Source organism: Oncorhynchus masou, chromosome 22 (assembly GCF_036934945.1).
Source record: "Oncorhynchus masou masou isolate Uvic2021 chromosome 22, UVic_Omas_1.1, whole genome shotgun sequence".
Classification (NCBI taxonomy): Eukaryota; Metazoa; Chordata; class Actinopteri; order Salmoniformes; family Salmonidae; genus Oncorhynchus; species Oncorhynchus masou.
The window spans coordinates 28423623-28444986 of record NC_088233.1 but is presented as its reverse complement, the minus strand read 5'-3'; the positions used below and the strand labels follow the sequence as shown (position 1 = coordinate 28444986).

The window sequence follows — 21364 nt, the reverse complement described above, 5'->3', positions numbered from 1 at the left end:
TACAGTCGTCTCAAATAAAACTGTGAAGGAGCTCGGCGTTACTCTGGACCCTGATCTCTCTTTTGACAAACATATCAAGACTGTTTCAAGGACAGTTTTTTTTCCATCTACGTAACATTGCAAAAATCAGAAACTTTATGTCCAAAAATGATGCAGAAAAATGTATCCATGCTTTTGTTACTTCTAGGTTAGACTACTGCAATGCTCTACTTTCCGGCTACCCGGATAAGCACTAAATACACTTCAGTTAGTGCTAAATACGGCTGCTAGAATCCTGACTAGAACCCAAAAGTGTGATCATATTACTCCAGTGCTAGCCTCCCTACACTGGCTTCCTGTTAAGGCATGGGCTGATTTCAAGGTTTTACTGATAACCTACAAAGCATTACATGGGCTTGCTCCTACCTATCTTTCCGATTTGGTCCTGTCGTACATACCTACACGTACGCTACGGTCACAGGACGCAGGCCTCCTAATTGTCCCTAGAATTTCAAAGCAAACAGCTGGAGGCGGGGCTTTCTCCTATAGAGCTCCATTTTTATGGAATGGTCTTCCTACCCATGTGAGAGACGCAGACTCGGTCTCAACCTTTAAGTCTTTACTGAAGACTCATCTCTTCAGTAGGTCCTATGATTGAGTGTAGTCTGGCCCAGGAGTGTGAAGGTGAACGGAAAGGCACTGGAGCAATGAACCGCCCTTGTGGTCTCTGCCTGGCCGGTTCCCCTATCTCCACTGGGATTCTCTGCCTGTAACCCTATTACAGGGGCAGAGTCACTGGCTTAATGACTCAGGGTTGTGAATACCTATGTAAATGGAATCTGTATTTAATTTTGAATATATTCTATAAATACCTGTTTTCACTTTGTCATCATGGGATATTGTGTGTAGATTGGTGAGAAAAAAAATTGAATTTAATATTTGGAATTCAGGCTGTAACACAAAATTTGGAATAGGTCAAGGGGTATGAATACTTTGAAGGCACAGTGAGTAAACAACAGTATATGAACAGAATATGAGGTGACCAGCGTTCATGGGACAGTAGTCTCAAGGTGTGGGGCTGCTGGCCAGGCGATAGAAACTGTTTCTCAGTCTCTCGGTCCCGGCTCTGATGCTTCATAGCTAGAGGAGTCCAGGAGTGATAAGTACAGTATAATTTCTGTCTATATCTGTTGTTGTCTGGTACTGTCTTTTTGCTAGAGTCAATACTTTGTAGAAGCACCTTTGGCGGTGATTACAGCTGTGAGTCTTTCTGGGTAAGTCTAAGTGCTTTCCACGGCTGAATTGTGCAACATTTCCCCATTATTCTTTTTAAATTCTTCAAGTTCTGTCAAATTGGTTGTTGATCATTGCTTGAAAACCATTTTCAGGTCTTGCCATAGATTTTCAAGTAGATTTACGTCAAAACTATAACTCGGACACTCAGGAACATTCACTGTATTATTGGTAAGCAACTATAGGTTATTGTCCTGCTGAAAGGTGAATGACTCTCCAAGTGTCTTATGGAATGCAAACTGAACCAAGTTTTCATCTAGGATTTTGCCTGTGCTTAGCTCCATTCTGTTTATTTTTTATCCTGAAAAACTCCCCAGTCCTTAAAACCTCTTAAGGATCGGCCCCCTTTTTAAATTTTCGCCTAAAATGACATACCAAAATCGAACTGCCTGTAGCTCAGGCCCTGAAGCAAGGACATGCATATTCTTGGTATCATTTGAAAGGAAACACTCAGCAGTGTGTGGAAATGTGAAAGGAATGTAGGAGAATATAACACATTAGATCTGGTAAAAGACAATACAAAGAAAAAACCAACCCTTTTTTTGTATTTGTATTTTGTACCATCTTTGAAATGCAAGAGAAAGGCCATGATGTATTATTCCAACCCATTTGCGATTTCGATTCTGTCCACTAGATGGCATCAGTGTATGTGCAAAATTTGACTGATCCAATGAACCATTGTATTTCTGTTGAAAATGCTGTACTGCCGAAATGTGCCTAATTTGTTTATTAATAACTTTTCATGTTCAAAACTGTGCACTCTCTTCAAACAATAGAATGCCATTATTTCAATGTAATAGCTACTGTAAATTGGACAGTGCAGTTAGATTAACAAGAATTTAAGCTTTCTGCCAATATTCGATAGGGAAATGTTCTTGTTACTTACAACCTCATGCTAATTGCATTAGCCTAGTTAACGATTACAAGCATACCCATAACATGATGCAGCCACCACTATGCTTTAAAACATGGAGATTGGTACTCAGTAATGAGTTGTATTGGATTTGCCCCAAACATAGAGTATCACTTTGTATTCAGGAAAAAATTGAATTGCTGTGTCACATTTTTTGCATTATTACTTTAGTGCCTTGTTGCAAACATGTTTATGAATATGTTTTATTCTGTACAGGTTTCCTTCTTTTCAGTCTCTTTATTCGGTTTGTATTGTAGACTAACTACAATGTTGTTGATCTATCCTCAGTTTTTTCCCATCACAGCCATTAAACTAAGTAGTCATTTAAAAAATGTGTTAAACACTGTGGCACACACAGTGAGTCCATGCAACTTATTACATGACTTAAGCACATTTTTACTCCTGAACTTATTTAGGCTTGCCATAACAAAGGGGTTGAATTCTTATTGACCCAAGCCATTTCAGCTTTACATTTTTTAGCTTTGAACATTTCAGCTTTTAAAGAGTTAAATAAAGATGGTGCATCAGTTGAACAGTGACTAGAATAGGTGAAAGGAGCCTGCTGCTAGAAAGTTGCCTTGTGATAGTTTTCAAACATATTCTATTGTTTCATTTGAGAATTTATACTTTTGGATTTACCTTTTTGATTTCAAGCTATTCATCTACTCTACCTTACTTTTTTTTGCCATTAATATCAATTACAATCTGTCTACCAGAATACGTAGCTGGCAATCATGTTTGCTTTACCATTCATCGTCAAATGGAACTATGTGAATTGTTACCTTATTTATTATTTTACTTCAAATATTATTTTACTTCAAATAATGCCTGATGCCGTTTTACAGTTGAAATTACAGATGGATCTTTGTGGTTTGTTCTGATTATAATGATGTAAAATAAAATGCCATATTTAAGCAACAAGCCCTGAGGAGGTGTGGTATATGGCCAAAATACCATGGCTAATGGCTGTTCTTACGCACGGTGCAACGCGGAGTGTCTGGATACAGCCCTTAATTGTGGTATATTGGCCATATAACACAAACTCCCGAAGTGCCTTATTGCTATTATAAACTGTTTACAAATGTAATTAGAATATTACAAATAAATGTTGTCATACCCGTGGTATATGTTCTCATATACTACGGCTTTCAGCCCATCAGCATTCAGAGCTCGAATGACCCAGTTTAGAGTGTTAAAGTCTTGAATCCTGTCATATACACTACATTCCAACATCACACTCTAAAGCCTAGAGTTCACACTACAGACCTTAATGCTCAGTTTTGTTTCTCACATCCGTTTCTCACAATACTGATTGTCCAAACAACAAGTTACAAGTGACCAAATTGGATTTGTGTGTGTTCAGACAGCAGTCATTTGCTGACATGGCTAGTTTTCATAGTAACGACAGGTGTGTTCACAGTGGTGTAGGCTGATTGATGGTGCTCGTGCTTCCAATCACACAGACGTTATGTAGCAAGCTAAGGTGACAACAAGATGGCAGACGTTTTATGTGCCCCCAACCGATTGTGTTTTTTGTATGTTTTTCTGCTTTTTTTTAACTTATTTTGAAAAAGTATTTTGTACACATTGTTGCCAATACCGTCACTTATGACCGAAAATAACTCTAGACATCAGGACTGCGATTACTCACCACAGACTAGCAGAATCATTTTTCTTCTTTCACAACTTTGACGAGCCTGAGGCGAAGGATTTACGTCTCCCTCGGGAACAGGCCCCGACCCCCGTGATCTGCGTGAAGAGGAGGCGGAGAAACAGGGGCCGAAGAGCGGGCTGCCTTCTGTGAATTCTAAGGCGATCCAATAACCCCACACTTCCTTTAATTCTGCTAGCAAACGTGCAATCTTTGGACAATAAAATCAACGAGTTACACAGAAGTTGAAACTACCAAAGGAACATTAAAAACTGTAACATCTTATGCTTCACGGAGTTGTGGCTGAAAGACGACAATATCAACATACAGCTGGCTGGTTATACAATGTACCTGCAGGGTAGAACAGCAGCGTCTGGTAAGATAAGGAGTGTCGGACTATGTATTTTTGTAAAAAAACAGCTGATGCACTATATCTAAGGAAGTCTCGAGCTATTCCTCGCCTGAGGTAATATCATGATAAGCTGTGGACCACACTACCTACCGAGAGAGTTCTCATCTGTATTCATCATAGCTGTTTACATACCACCTCAGTCAGAGGTTGGCAGTAAGATAGCACTGAATGTGTTATATTCTGCCATAAGCAAACAAGAAAACGGTCACCAAGAGGTGGCGCTCCTTGTAGCCGGGGACTTTAATGCAGAGAAACTTAAAAATGTCTTGCCAAATTTCCATCAGTATGTTAAATGTGCAACCAGAGGAAAAAGAATTGGACCACGCCCAATTTTTCAGTTTTTGATTTGTTAAAAAAGTTTGAAATATCCAATAAATGTCGTTCCACTTCATGATTGTGTCCCACTTGTTGTTGATTCTTCACAAAAAAATACAGTTTTATATCTTTATGTTTGAAGCATGAAATGTGGCAAAAGGTCGCAAAGTTCAAGGGGGCCGAATACTTTCGCAAGGCACTGTATACTCAACACACAGAGATGCATACAATGCTCTCCCTCGCCAGCCATTTGGAAAATCTGACCATAATTCTATCCTCCTGATTCCTGCTTAAAAGCACAAATTATAGCAGGTAGGACCAGTGACTAGATCAATAAAAAAGTGCTCAGATGAAGTAGATGCTAAGCTACAGGACTGTTTTTGCTAGCACAGACTGGAATAAGTTCCGGGATTCCTCCGATGGCATTGAGGGGTACACCACATCAGTCATTGGCTTCATCAATGAGTGCATCGATGACATCGTCCCCATAGTGACCATACGTACAGTACATACTCCAACCAGAAGCCACGGGTTACAGGCAGCATCTGCACTGAGCTAAAGGCTAGAGCTGCAGCTTTTAAGGGGAGGGACTCTAACCTGGAAGCTTATAAGAAATCCTGCTATGCCGTCCGACGAACCATCAAACAGGCAAAGCATCAATACGAAGATTGAGTTGACCTACACTGGCTCTGACGCTCGTTGGATGTGGCAGGGGTTGCAAACCATTACAGACTACAAAGGGAAGCACAGCCGAGAGCTGCCTAGTGACACAAGCCTACCAGATGAGCGAAACTACTTCTATGCTCGCTTCGAGGTAAATAACACTGAAACATGCATTAGAGCACCAGCTGTACCGGTAGATTGTGATCACGCTCTCCACAGCCGATGTGAGTAAGACCTTTAGACAAGTTAACATTCACAAGGCCTCAGGGCCAGATGAATTACCAGGATGTGTACTGCAAGCATGCGCTGACCAACTAGCAAGTGTCTTCACTGACATTTTCAACCTCTCCCTGTCCGAGTCTAATACCAACATGTTTTAAGCAGACCGCCGAAGAACCAGCCTGTGCCGACGAACACTAAGGTAACCTGCCTAAATGACTGCCGACCCGTAGCACTCATGTCTGTAGCCATGAAGTGCTTTGAAAGGCTGGTCATGGCTCACATCAACACCATCATCCCAGAAACCCTAGACCCAGTCCAATTTGCATACTGCCACAACAAATCCACAGATGATGCAATCTCTATTGCACTCCACACTGCCCTTTTCCCACCTTGACTAAAGTAACACCTATGTGAGAATGCTATTCATTGACTACAGCTCAGTGTTCAACACCATAGTGCCCTCAAAGTTCATCAATAAGCTAAGGACCCTGAGACTAAACACTCTCCCTCTGCAACTGGATCCTGGACTTCCTGACAGGCCGCACCTAGGTGGTAACGATAGGTAACAACCCATCCACCACGCTGATCCTCAACACAGGGGCCCCTCGGGGGTGCATGCTCAGCCGCCACCTGTACTCCCTGTTCACTCATGACTGCACGGCCAGGCACGACTCCACAATCGAGAGCATCCTGACTGGCTACATCACTGCCTGGTATGGCAAATGCTCGTCCTCTGACCGCAAGGCACTACAGACAGTAATGCGAACGGCCCAGTACATCACTGGGGCCAAGCTTCCTGCCATCCAGGTCCTCTATACCAGGCGGTGTCAGAGGAAGGCCCTAAAACACCCTATTCCTAGAGTGTTCTCTCTGCTACCGCACGGCAAGCGGTACCAGAGAGCCAAGTCTGGGTCCAAGGGGCTTCGAAACCGCTTCTACCCCCAAGAAATGAACATAAATTCAAATGGCTACCCAGACTATTTGCGTTGCTCCCCCCCTCCACACCACTGCCACTCTCTGTCATCTATGCATAGTCACTTTAATAACTCTACCTACATGTACATACTACCTCAACTAACTGGTGTCAACTGTATATTTTATATTCATCAATATAACGTATATCACTTGACGCCACTACTTCCTGGCCTTTATAGATGGTCTAGTTACACTGTTAATGTAAAATATGTATTGGTTAGTGGCTGCTGAGGGTTGTCGAGGACATCAGCAATGGCCCAATTGCTAAAAGGCTGGATTTTTTTCCTAATAACCAATTGCATAGATTCTATAAAATGTGTCAACCAGCCACTGAACTAATGTCTATAAAATTATTAGGGAACATATTTCATTAAATAACTTGTAAGGTTAGAGAGCATAACTTTCATCTTGATGGTCAGGGATTGAATAGATTAAATTCACCAATCCTCCTTTTAGGGATAATTTGACCCGTTTCTCACAGCAAGAAAATAATCCTGCAACAGAAAATGTCAATTATTGTGTGGATTATAATTCATTGATATTTTTGTTGGAGTTGATGCATTTTTAGTAAGGCCAAATCTTTTTAAACCTTGAATACACTACAAGTTTGCATTTACTGCTGTGCAGAAAACGTCCTTCAGCAATAAGGTATTCTAATTAATATCCTTCATCTGTATGTCTTTGTGTTAACTTGCTCAACAAATGACAGAGTACACCTTTCATTTTAGCATGCTGAGCACCGCTATACAACAGACTATTACAGGCGGCAAATAAATCAATATGCTACCAGATTTGGAACTCTTGGACCTGTATTATTTCCCAGTATGACCAATTTCCGCAAAACAAATATGTAGTTATGTTATTTGTAACATTAACTAAAACCCCATCCAATAGAATGTTCCATTGTTGTTTGATACAGTCATTTTCACTTGTCTCAACATTCCTTTATCAGCCTGTAAACATTATATTGCATAAACTTCCATACAAGATATTTCACTAAAGATGTGAAAAACAGCCTCACCAAATATAAATTTGGTCAGGGGCTTTTGGGGAACAATTTAATTCCATTAAATCAACCCCGAAGTGGACCAATTTATCCACTGGCCAATGGCCTGCAAAGTGCTGGTATTCAGTCAACCAATATTCTAGTTGGTGGGCTTGCTTGAGTCAGGATCAGTTCGCCACTGGAAACCAAAGTAGACTCGCTTCTGGTGGTCTTCTGAACTGCATTGGCAATGTGTCTCCCTGGAAAGGAAATTGTATGTGGTCAGTTGCAGAGAGGGACGAGACTTAAAATGTAGGGAAAGGTAGAGGGGAAGGAAACCATTTTCTGTAATGGAATGCAGCCTAACCGAGAAAACGTAACTCACTCGTCCTGAAGCACCTTGGTACACAGTACCAGTTTTCCTGGTATGGCTGGCACAAATCTGTATTACAATGGATGAACATCTGCAACAGATATTACATGACAAGGTTTTTTAAGGAGGTAATACTTATGTATTAAGATCATTATTACCCAAGAACAATGTATAATAGTTTTATATTTATACAAACTATACTGCTAGAAAGTACCAATTGTGACCAAGAAGCAAGCCAAAATAATTTTGTTAAATCGTTGAGTAATTACCAGAAAGTAGCAATAATTTCACAAATACCAAATGTAATAGGACAGCTAAAAAAAGCAGTACTGAAAAATATGTTTGCATAAATTACTTTTTCTATTTTGTGCATTTTAATTGAATGCATTTAATAAACAGTGTTAGCATGGTAATCAAGAACGTCAATGGAGTTGTTCCAACTATCTTATTCAGCAGAATTAAAACACAGTCATACCCACAGAATCAACCATTTACACTCGTGGAAATTGGCCTAAGAAATATTAGAAGAATATGCATAACAATGGTAGCAATTGAAGTGGTTCACTTATGGGGATTAGGGGGAAATGATCCAACAAAGTTGAGGACACAACAGTTCACCTGACACAAGACAAGCCTCAATCCAAACATTACACTGTTGATCTCATTTGCATTTTACATTAACTGTACTTTTCGCAGCATATGTTGATAACGAAATCTGGAAATACTCTGTATACATTCAATAACATAAGAATTTTCCTGGAAAAAATTGGGCTAAGTGCAACATAAGACAAAAAATGGAAGTGTTTTAGTGAGGGGTCTAACTGGTGTCTTCAAGTGGTACCAGTCATTTCAATGCACTTTTATAAAGGAAAGAGCTTTTAACTATTTGGAGCTTTTTTTGCTCTCCAAGCGCTGCCATTGAGGAACTGAAGCAAGCACAGTTGTAGTTCTGTTTGGAAAACAGCCCTGCATCCCAACCATAAAACAACTACTCTTTGTTGTATACGCAATTAAAAAATGGTCCATTATAAATCTCATTCAGGGTCGAGAGTACATAATTTAAAAGCTTATTCTGTTGTCAAAATAACTAGCTAAGTAATAAAACATGATTTTACAGTGTTAGTTTTTCACAAAGAACTTCAAAGAAACAGAAAGTAATTTTGGTGCACATAGAATGGAGTCATGAGTGCATTCAGATGAGTTTTCTGGACAATGCCACAAAAATAGGCTAATTCTGTTCAGAACAGTCCTGGGTTTGATACACATAGCGATCATAAACATTGATACTGTAACATGATTTTTATAATATGGAAATGTAAAGTGCAAATTTGGTGGGGGGGTGGCCAGGCGGGTCCTCCACCGGAAATGTTTTTGACATTTTAAAACGTACTACCTGCAATTCTACATATTATTCTGACATTATTATGCCTCTGTTGTGGGTTACAGGGAGAGATCATTTGAAAACACGGCTTAAGTGGAAGGATAAATGGAAGTCCCCCCCAAACATGTTTTCTTTAGGAAAACAGCTAGATTCCTGCATTTCAACACATTTTGCAATGGGGCGGAGAGAAAATGTTGAGTTTATAATGCTATTCTAGATTTTGTCATGAGTCTGAGAGAAAATGATGCAGTTTAAAGCTAATTTCCTACAATTCTACACATTTTGCCATGGGGCAGAGAGAAGAAATGTGCTGTTTTATAGCTCTCATGCAGGGTATTCTTCAAAATTTTGCCATTAGGATGAGAGGAAGGGGCTCGACTTCGAGTTGGACCCAAATGTCCCTAAATGTAAATAGAAATGAGCGGATGAATCAACCTGTTCATGTCCCCCTTTCCCCCGTGGCAATTTTGCTGATGGATTAAAGCAGGATTTATTATAATTCTCAATATCTCATCTTTCAGAACACATTGAGTAATTTTGATTTACAGCATCCCCCCCACATAAACAACACAAAATGTGCAAAAGAAGCCCAATTAGTGGGGGGAATGGGGGGCATCATCTTCTGCGTGTGGTGGTCACATTTAGAGTGTCTATCAGGTGAATCCCATATCGAATAATGCATTCACCCAAAAATAGTTAAACAAATCCAAATATATTTAAGATTCTTCAAAGTAGACACCCTTTGCCTTGACAGCTTTGCACACACTTGGCATTCTCTCATCCAGCTTCATGAGGTATGTGTGGAATGCATTTCAATTAACAGGTGTGCCTTGTTAAAAGTTCAAATTCAAGAGTTCAAATGTTAGATTTTTGGTTTCAACTGCTGTGTCTTGAGACACAGAGTAGGTGAATGGATGATCTCCGCATGTGGGGTTTCCACCATGGGGCGGCAGGGTAGCCTAGTGGTTAGAGCATTGGACTAGTAACCGGAAGGTTGCGAGTTCAAACCCCCGAGCTGACAAGGTACAAATCTGTCAGTCTGCCCCTGAACAGGCAGCTAACCCACTGTTCCTAGGCTGTCATTGAAAATAAGAATTTGTTCTTAACTGACTTGCCTGGTTAAATAAAGGTAAAAAAAAAATGAAGCATGGAGGAGGAGGTGTGATGGTGTGGGGGTGCTTTGCTGGTGACACTGTCAGTGATTCATTTAGAATTTAAGGCACACTTAACCAGCATGGTTACCGCAGCGATAAGCCATCCTATCTGGTTTGAGCTTAGTCAGACGACCATTTGTTTTTCAACACACCTCCAGGCTGTGTAAGGGAAATCTGACCAAGAAGGAGAGTGATGGAGTGCTGCATCAGATGACCTGGCCTCCACAATCACCCAACCTCAACCCAATTGAGATGTTTTGGGATTAGTTGGACCACGGAGTGAAGGAAAAGCAGCCAACAGGTGCTCAACATATGTGGGAACTCATTCAAGACTGTTGGAAAAGCATTCCAGGTGAAGCTGGTTAAGAGAATGCCAAGAGTGTGCAAAGCTGTCATCAAGGCAAAGGGTGGCTACTTTGAAGAATCTAAACACTTTTTTGGTTACTACATGATTCCATATGTGTTATTCCATAGTTTTGATGTCTTCACTATTATTCTACAATGTAGAAAATAGTAAAGACTTAAGAAAAACCCTTGAATGAGTAGGTGTGTCTAAACTTTTGACTGGTACTATATATGTATTTCTATGGTCATACCCTCTCCCTCAGGGGAGACATAGATGTCGAATCCACAAAGGTGAACATCTTGAGGACGAAGCGCCTGTAGTGGGTTGGGAAGGACAGACCAGAGGAGGCTTCCACAGGGATGGGCATGGTCAGGTAACGGTCATCCTTGTACGGACATCTAAAGATACAAACGAAGAAAGAGACACAGAGACAGAGAGAGAGAGCGAGCGAGAGAGAGAGACATACAGTAGACAGACAGACAACGCCATGGTCATTCAAGTGTCTGTCTGCGTTGAAGTGAAGTTCTCCTAGAGCTGCTGAACATTTTCCTCATCTTTACAAGAAATGGTATAAAAGAAATTGGACTTACAGTTAAAACATTTTTACAACTTCTACTTATTCAGATATTTACCCAGAAATGATAAGGTTCCACTGGGGTAGGCTGAGAGGGTCGGGGTTTGTGGTGGCCCAGCAGCGACTCAGGGTCAACACAATGTTGGGATCTGTCCTCTCCAGGATGCGAACCTCAGCGTACACGGGATCCCTGAGGAACTTGGTGACAGGGTAGTCTGCCTCCGTATAGTAAGAAGTGTAGGCCACCTCCTCTGTTTTAAAAGAGGAAAGATTAATTCATTCGCCCATTTATTAATCCAACAAACTAATCAATGAATATAGTGCCACTTGCCTTCCTTACATCCCTTGGTGAGGCATATTCCATTGGCCAGTCTGAGCTCAACTCTGAGGGGTCCAGGAGCTGGTAGAAGAATTGGGGGAGGCACCTGCTTCACATCAATCACAAGAGCCTCAATCACAGTGCCCCTATATCTGCACTGGAATATTAGACTGGGAAGAAAGGGAGTGTGGTCAGACATCTTGACATCTCGACTTCAAATCCAGCCATATAAGGAAACTAGCTCTCACAGTCTCACGTCAGAAATAGACATTAATCCATGTTTCTCAAACATCACATTTCAAAGTTGTTGCAAACATCAAATTTTGAAGTGTTTAATGTAAAGTTTAGGCATTAACATCGAAATCTTAAGGCTAGGAATTAACTCCAAATGGTTGTAGCCCCTAGTGGACGGTTTCCATATTATCTCCCAATGTCCTCAGACATGGATGGACATGAATGCTGACTTGTATCACAGGTGACCTGGCTGTTTAAGGTTTAGGAGGCGTTTTGGCTTGCCTATATGTAATTTAATGGAATGGCGCTGGAGGGAATGGCGACCGTATTCCAGGCTCCTGACAAATTGTGCTATTTTGTGTATGTGTATTTTTTTGCACTGATCTTAACCTTTTTGGTATAGCATGTTTTGACCATAGTTTCCATTGACTGAAAAAAAACTTCTGGACATCAGAACATCTATCACTAAACTCGATTTGGACGTCAGAGGCAAAAGACATATTGATTATCCCGGACCAGGCCCAAATCCCCGACACTCGAAGGAGGCAAAGATGGCACTGTAGTCGCCAAAGATGGCACCCTGGTGAGACTACGGCGGTGAATGGTAAATTGCCTCTACACTCTGTTCTATTGGCGAATGTGCAATCGCTGGAGAATAAGCTGGACGAGCTCCGTTCGAGACTATCCTATCAACGGAACATTTAAGAACTGCAATATACAATGTTTCTCAGATTCAAGGGTGAAGAAGGACATGGATAATATACAATACATCTTTCTATGCATCGGCAGGACTGAACCTTGTAAGTTTGAGGAGGGGTAGCTGGGGTGATGTTTGTCTCTTCATTGAAAGCAGCTGGTGCGTGATCTCTAACATTAAGGAAGTCTAGAGGTTCTGCTCACCTGAGTTAGAATACCTCATGATAAGCATGAGACCATACTATTTAATAGGAGAGTTTTCATCTGTATTTTTCGTTGCTGTCTATTTACCACAACAAACCGATGCTGGCACTAAGACAGCACTCAACGAGCTGTATAAGGCCATAAGTAAACAAGAAAATGCTAATCCAGAGGCGGTGCTCTTAGTGGCCGGTGATTGTAGTCCTTTCCTGCAGTCAAATGATCTAGTGGCCTCATGGGTGGAACGTTATAAATTATTTTCATAATTTCATATTGGATAAACATTTAAAAAACATGAAAAAAATCTGGTGTTTCTATGTCAAACAGTTTTAATATATTTCAGTCTTCTGTGATGTATAGAAAGTGTAATATTGGGATGCAAACTCAATTGAATACATTTCAACTCTACATTTGACATGGTACAGGTGTCTTCTTTTTTTAAAGCCCATAACCATGTGTGTGAGAGGTATACTTTAGTTTTAAAAACGATTTGTTTAAAACTACCAAGAAACGCTCTGTGTGACCCTGTCACGACTTCTACCGAAGGTAACTCCCTTTTTCCTTTTCTGGTTGTTTTGTCTGTGTTCCTTTTCACACCTGGTTTCATTTGCTATTATTTCGTGCGGGATTAAGTTTGTGTGTATTTGCGCTCGATTATCTTTGATGTTTATTGTTTTCACTATTACGCACACATGTAGTTAAGTTTCGGAACTGAGTTTGTTCCTCCATGCGTTTTGCACCAGTTTCTGTATTGCTTTCACTATTTAGGCACGTGTATGTAAGTGTCAGAACTGTGGTTGTTCCTCCTGTGTTGGCACAAGTTTCTGATCCTCCGAGAGCTAGATTTTGGATTTTTATCTGTGCCATTTTTGTATTGGTGGACTATATATATATTAAACACACTTCTCAGAAATCCCTGCTCTCCTGGCCTGACTCCTATACCTCTCACCGAGACGCACCTTATCACAGAATCCCGCACACGTTATGGAGTCAGCAGGAGCAGACGCACTCCCAGGGTCCGTGGAGGAGCAAGTGGCTAGGGACCGCCATGGATCAGGTGATGGCGAAGATGGAGAGATGGGAGAGAGGTGGCCTTCCCACACCTTTATCAGCCACACCCCAACCAGTACCACTACCCTCTCCTTCAATACCTGGGCACAGTGGGATTCGACTCGCCCTCCCAGCGGCCGGGTGCCAGGGGTTCCATCTGAGGCAGTAGAAGAGGAGTGCTCAGGACTTTGCTCTAGAGTTCCGGACCTTGGCCGCTTGCGCGGGATGGAACGACAGGGCCTTGATCGATCACTATATGTGTAGTTTGCATGAGGCCGTCCATAGGGAGCTGGCCTGTAGAGACACCACCCTCTCCTTGGACCAGTTGATCGACATGTCCATTCGGTTGGACAACTTGCTGGCGACCCGCGGACATCCAGATCGGGCTCTGTCAGTTCCATCCCCCAGCTCCACCACTCCAACACCCATGGAGTTAGGAGGTGCTGCAGCGAGGGCGACCAGAGGAGGGGGCCTTTTCTGTGCCAGCTTTGGTCGCAGGGGGCACACTGCTGACCGGTGCTGGGGGGGTCCTCCAGGGAGTCGAGACGCCAGGCCGAGCACTGCTCGGACACCTCAGGTAAGTCGGCACCAGGCTCACCCAGAGCCCCCTGTTGGTCACATGTATGTATGGATTGTTTTTCCTGAATTTTCCCCTCTTTCCCGGCATAAGGCGCTAGTAGATTCAGGCACAGCGGGGGATTTTATTGACCGCGGTTTAGCGCACAGGTTAGGGATCCCCCTTGTTCAGCTTGACAAACCCTTCCCAGTGCACGCCTTAGATAGCCAACCATTAGGGTCAGGGCTAGTCAGGGAGGCCACGGCTCCACTGGGTATGGTCACACAGGAGGGTCATGAGGAGAGAATTAGTCTCTTCCTCATTGATTCTCCTGCGTTTCCGGCGGTGTTGGGGATCCCCTGGTTGGCCCGTCACAACCCCAGGATTTCGCGGCAACAGAGGGCTCTCCAGGGGTGGTTGGAGGAGTGCTCAGGCAGGTGTGTAGGAGTGTCCATCGGTGCTACAACAGTGGAGAGTCCAGACCAAGTCTCCACCGTGCTCATTCCCTCAGAATACGCCGATTTGGCTATCGCCTTCTGTAAAAAGAAGGTGACCCAATTACCACCTCATCGACGAGGGGATTGGGCGATAAATCTCCTGGTAGGCGCTGCACTTCCCAGGATGTGTATCCCCTGTCCCAGGATGAAACGGTGGCTATGGAGACATACATATCTGAATCTCTGGGGCAGGGGTACATTCGGCCCTCCATTTCACCTGCCTCCTCGAGTTTCTTTTTTGTGAAGAAGGAGAAGGGAGGTCGGCGTCCGTGCATTGACTATAGAGGTCTAAATTCCATCACGTTGGGGTAGAGTTACCCGCTACCTCTCATTGCCACGGTGATTGAGTCATTTCACGGAGCACGGTTTTTCACAAAACTGGATCTCAGGAGTGCATATAACTTGGTGCATATCCAGAAAGGAGATGAGTGGAAGACAGCGTTTAGCACCACATCTGGCCATTATGAGTACCTCGTCGTGCCGTACGGGTTGAAGAATGCTCCAGCAGTCTTCCAATCTTTTGTAGAGGAGATTCTCAGGGGCCTGAACGGGCAGGGTGTGATGGTTTACATCGATGATATTCTGGTCAATTCCGCTACACGTGCCGCGCATGTGTCTCTGGTGCGCAAGGTACTTGGGCGACTGTTGGAGCATGACCTGTACGTCAAGGCTGAGAAATGCTTGTTCTTTCAACAGGCCGTCTCCTTCCTTGGGTATCGTCTCCTTCCTTGGGTATCCAATTTCCACATCGGGGTTGGTGATGGAGTGTGACCGCATTGCAGCCGTGCGTAATTGGCTGACTCCAACCACGGTAAAGGAGGTGCAGCGGTTCTTAGGGTTTGCCAATTACTACCGGAGGTTTATCTGGGGTTTTGGGCAGGTGGCTGCTCCCATTACATCACTGTTGAAGGGGGGGCCGGTGCATCTGGGATGGTCGGCTGAGGCGGACAGGGCTTTTGGTCGCCTGAAGGCTCCTTTTACCACGGCTCCCGTGCTGGTGCATCCGGACCCCACTTTGGCATTCATAGTGGAGGTGGACGCATCCGAGGCTGGGGTTGGAGCCGTGCTCTCCCAGCGCTCGGGTACGCCGTCGAAGTTCCGACCCTGTGCTTTCTTTTCTCGGAAGCTCAGCCCGGCGGAGTGAAACTATGACGTGGGGGATTGGGAGCTGCTGGCTGTTGTCAGAGCCCTGAAGGTGTGAAGACATTGGCTTGAGGGGGCCCAACACCCCTTTTCTCATCTGGATTGACCACCGTAATCTCGAGTACATTTGGGCAGCGAGGAGACTGAACCCTCGTCAGGCAAGGTGGGCCATGTTTACCATCTCCTGTAGACCAGGCTCCCAGAACACTAAGACAGACGCACTGTCCCGACTAAATGATACGGAGGAGCGGGCCATCGATCCTGCGCCCATCCTCCCGGCTTCTTGTCTAGTGGCACGTGTGAGGTGGGAGGTGGACGCAGACATTGAGCGAGCATCACGTGTTGAGCCTACTCCACCAGTGTCCAGAGGGACGGGTGTACTTTCCGCTGGAGGTTAGAGACAGGCTAATTTGGTGGTCTCACACGTCCCCCTCCTCTGGTCACCTGGGGATCGGAAGGACGGTGCGATGTCTTAGTGGGAAGTACTGGTGGTCCACTTTAGCCAAGGACGTGAGGGTTTATGTGTCCTCCTGCTCGGTGTGCGCTCAGTGTAAGGCTCCTAGGCACCTGCCTAGAGGGAAGTTACAACCCCTTCCCGTTCCACAGCGGCCCTGGTCACACCTGTCGGTTGACTTCTTGACCGATCTGCCACCATCACAGGGCAACACCACGATCCTGGTCGTTCTAAGTCCTGTCGTCTTCTCCCTTTGCCCGGTCTCCCTACAGCCCTACAGACGGCGGAGGCCCTGTTTACTCACGTCTTCCGGCACTACGGGGTGCCTGAGGATATTGTTTCTGATTGGGGTCCCCAGTTCACGTCCAGGGTGTGGAAGGCGTTCATGGAATGTTTGGGGGTCTTGGTCAGCCTTACCTCTGAGTTTCACCCCGAGAGTAATGGGCAGGTGGAAAGAGTGAACCAGGATGTGGGTAGGTTTCTGCGGTTGTATTGCCAGGACCAGCCAGGGGAGTGGGCGAAGTACATCCCCTGGGCAGAGATGGCCCAGAACTCACTCTGCCACTCCTCTATGAACCTGTCGCCCTTCCAATGTGTGTTGGGCTATCAGCCGGTCCTGGTACCATGGCATCAGAGCCAGACCGAGGCTCCTGTGGTGGACGATTGGGTGAGACGCTCAAGGGAAACCTGGGAGGCCGCCCACTGGTACCTTAAACGGGCCGAAAGGCGGCAGAAGACCAGTGCCGACCGCCACCGCAGCGAGGCCGCCACCGCAGCGAGGTGTACACACCGGGGGACCGGGTCTGGCTCTCGACCTGAAACCTGCCCCTCCGCCTGCCGTCCCGGAAGCTGGGTCCGCGGTTTGTGGGGCCATTCAAAGTCCTGAGGAGAATAAACGAGGTGTGTTATAGGATACAGCTCCCCCTTATTACCGTATTAACCCCTCGTTTCATGTGTCTCTCCTCAGGCCGGTGGTGGCTGGTCCGCTTCAAGAAGATGAGGTGTGGGAGGTCCCACTCCGCCCCCCCTGGACATCGGGGGGAGGGGGGGGCGCCGGTGTATGCAGTTCGGGCCATACTGGACTCGAGGCGTCGGGTGGGGGGTCTTCAGTACCTCGTGGACTGGGAGGGGTACAGTCCGGAAGAGAGATGCTGGGTGCTGGTGGAGGACGTACTTTTACCGAAGGTAACTCCTCTCCCTGTTCGGGCGGTGCTCGGTGCTCGGCGCTCGGCGTCGCCGGTTTACTAGCCGCCACTGATCCCTTTTTCCTTTTCTGGTTGTTTTGTCTGTGTTCCTTTTCACACCTGGTTTAATTTGCGTTTATTTCTGTGTGTATATAGGGCACCTGTTGCCTGCCTTAGTTTGTGCGGGATTAAGCTTATGTGTATTTGCACTCGATTATCTTTGATGTTTATTGTTTTCACTATTACGCACGTGTAGTTAAGTTTCGGAAATGAGTTTGTTCCTCCATGCGTTTTGCACAAGTTTCTGTATTGTTTTCACTATTTAGGCACGTGTATATAAGTGTCGGAACTGTGGTCGTTCCTCCGTGTGTTGGCACGAGTTTCTGATCCTTCGAGAGCAATTTTTGGAATTTTGTCTGTGCCATTTTTGTATTGGTGGACTATATATATATATATTAAACACACTTCTCAGAAATTCCTGCTCTCCTGCGCCTGACTCCTATACCTCTCACCGAGACGCACCTTATCACAGACCCTGATTTAGCCAAAAGATTAATACAGGAAAACTTAAATTTGTTTTACCTAATTTATACCAGCATGTCACCTGTGCAACTAGAGGGATAAATCAGCTTTACTCCACACACAGAGATGCATACAAAGCTCTCCCCCGCCCTCCATTTTGCAAATCGGACCATATCAATATCCTCCTGATTCCTGCTTACAAGCAAAAACTCAAACATGAAGTACAAGGTAGCCTAGGGCTGGGTGATATACAGTACACCGGTATTTACGCATGGACCAGTTTGGGTTTTTACTTTACCTTCTATAACGGTATTTTAATGTTTGGTTTGTTAAATGTGATACGCCATGTCTACCATCCATTTTAGACAGACAGAGACACTCACTCACTCACCAACCTTGAATCAGGGGTAGACGTAACATAGTAAACAAATATCCGGGACACTCAAATTAGTATATGTTTTGTGTTTGGTATTAGTTTGTGGATGTCCATCATCCATTTCGTAAAATATGCTCTGAATTATAATTTGTATGATTTGCTACAAATTCCAAGATGGCACCGACAGACATGGCAGCTCTGCTTCTAGTTCCAAAGCAACTTTGCAGTATTTTGATTTTGTGTGTGTTATTTCTTACATTATCAGCCGAGAACGTTTTTTTGTGTTATTACATATAGCTGGAAGTAACTTTTGGATTTCAGAGCAGCCAGGAATACGACTTTCCCGAATTGGATCCTTTGTTCATACCCCCCAAGGCAATTGAACTTATCCCAGAGGCTGCTCCAAGATGCGGCCAGCGGAGAAGAGCTATTCGGAGTGGACGACTCAGGAGGCGTGAACACCATCCACCGCTTACGAGTATATTACTGTTCAGTCTCTGGACAGTAAAGCTCAAGGTGAGGATCTCCTTCCAGAGAGATATCAGGGACTGTAACATACTCTGTTTCACATAATCATTGCTCTCTTGGCATATACAGTGGGGCAAAAAAGTATTTAGTCAGCCACCAATTGTGCAAATTCTCCAACTTAAAAAGATGAGAGAGGCCTGTAATTTTCATCATAGGTACACTTCAACTATGACAGACAAAATGATTTAAAAAAAAACAGAAAATCACATTGTAGGATTTTTAATGAATTTATTTGCAAATTATGATGGAAAATAAGTATTTGGTCAATAACAAAAGTTTATCTCAATACTTTGTTATATACCCTTTGTTGGCAATGACAGAGGTCAAACATTTTCTGTAAGTCTTCACAAGGTTTTCACACACTGTTGCTGGTATTTTGGCCCATTCCTCCATGCAGATCTCCTCTAGAGCAGTGATGTTTTGGGGCTGTTGCTGAGCAACACGGACTTTCAACTCCCTCCAAAGATTTTCTATGGGGTTGAGATCTGGAGACTGGCTTGGCCACTCCAGGACATTGAAATGCTTCTTACGAAGCCACTCCTTCGTTGCCCGGGCAGTGTGTTTGGGATCATTGTCATGCTGAAAGACTCAGCTACGTTTCATCTTCAATGCCCTTGCTGATGGAAGGATTTTTTCACTCAAAATCTCACGATACATGGCCCCATTCATTCTTTACTTTGCATGGATCAGTTGTACTGGTCCCTTTGCAGAAAAACAGCCCCAAAGCATGATGTTTCCACCCCCATGCTTCACAGTAGGTATGGTGTTCTTTGGATGCAACTCAGCATTCTTTGCCCTCCAAACACGATGAGTTGAGTTTTTACCAAAAAGTTATATTTTTGTTTCATCTGACCATATGACATTCTCCCAATCTTCTTCTGGATCATCCAAATGCTCTCTAGCAAACTTCAGACGGGCCTGGACATGTACTGGCTTAAGCAGGGGGACACGTCTGGCACTGCAGGATTTGAGTCCCTGGCGGCGTAGTGTGTTACTGATGGTAGGCTTTGTTACTTTGGTCCCAGCTCTCTGCAGGTCATTCACTAGGTCCCCCGTTTGGTTCTGGGATTTTTGCTCACGGTTCTTGTGATCATTTTGAACCCACGGGTGAGATCTTGCGTGGAGCCCCAGATCGAGGGAGATTATCAGTGGTCTTGTATGTCTTCCATTTCCTAATAATTGCTCCCACAGTTGATTTCTTCAAACCAAGCTGCTTACCTATTGCAGATTCAGTCTTCCCAGCCTGGTGCAGGTCTACAATTTTGTTTCTGGTGTCCTTTGACAGCTTTTTGGTCTTGGCCATAGTAGAGTTTGGAGTGTGACTGTTTGAGGTTGAGGACAGGTGTCTTTTATACTGATAAGAACTTCAAACAGGTGCCATTAATACAGGTAATGAGTGGGGACAGAGGAGCCTCTTAAAGAAGAAATTACAGGTCTGTGAGAGCCAGAACTCTTGCTTGTTTGTAGGTGACCAAATACTTATTTTCCACCATAATTTGCAAATAAATTAATTAAAAATCCCACTGTACTTTACCCGTCCAGGGAAAACCAACCACATCGCGGATACCGACGTCTTGCTCCCAGACAAGCTAAACACTTTCTTCAGCCACTTTGAGGATAACACAGTAGCACCGCCCCTGCCCGCTCCCAGGGACAGTGGGCTCTTGTTCTCCATGGTCGATATGAGTAAGACATCTAAGCGTGTTAACCCTCGCAAGGCTGCCGGCCCAGACGGCATCCCTAGGCGCATCCTCAGAGCATGCGCAAACCAGCTGGCTGGAATCTTTTATGAGCATATTCAATCTCTCCCTATCACAGTCTGCTGTCCCCACTTGCAACAAGATGTCCACCATTGTTCCTGTACCCAAGAAAGCAAAGGTAACTGAACTAAATTGCTATCGCCCTGTAGCACACACTTCTGTCATCATGCAGTGCCTTGAAAGGCTAGTTAAGGATCATATCACCTCTACTTTACCTGACACCCTAGACCCACTTCAATTTGCTTACCACCGCAATAGATCCACAGATGATGCAATCATTACCGCACTGCACACTGCCCTATCCCATCCAGACAATTGGAATACCTACGTCAGAATAGTGTTCATTGACTATAGCTCAGCCTTCAACACCATAGTCACCTCCAAGCTCATAATTAAGCTCAGTGCCCTAGATCTGAACCCTGCCCTGTGCAACTCGGTCCTGGACTTCCTGACGGGCCGCCACCAGGAGGTGAAGGTAGGAAATAACACCTCCACTTTGCTGATCCTCAACACAAGGGTGCGTGCCTATTATTGTTGGAAGCTACTATAGACCACCAAGTGTTAACAGTCATTATCTGGATAATATGTGTGAAATGCTTTCTTGGTGA

At 44.3% G+C, this 21364-nt stretch overlaps 1 protein-coding gene across 1 annotated transcript in view; it reads right to left on the bottom strand.

The window, feature by feature from the left end:
* The window catches only part of LOC135508807 (zona pellucida sperm-binding protein 4-like), a 70282-nt gene that overhangs the window by 3728 nt on the left and 45190 nt on the right, over positions 1-21364 (bottom strand). The window contains exons 5-10 of the mRNA XM_064929020.1: positions 11568-11725; positions 11295-11487; positions 10913-11060; positions 7794-7872; positions 7586-7668; positions 3901-4047 (exon numbers count right to left, since the gene is read on the bottom strand). Coding sequence (XP_064785092.1) covers positions 3901-4047; positions 7586-7668; positions 7794-7872; positions 10913-11060; positions 11295-11487; positions 11568-11725 — 808 coding nt within the window. The remainder of the gene's footprint in view (positions 1-3900; positions 4048-7585; positions 7669-7793; positions 7873-10912; positions 11061-11294; positions 11488-11567; positions 11726-21364) is intronic.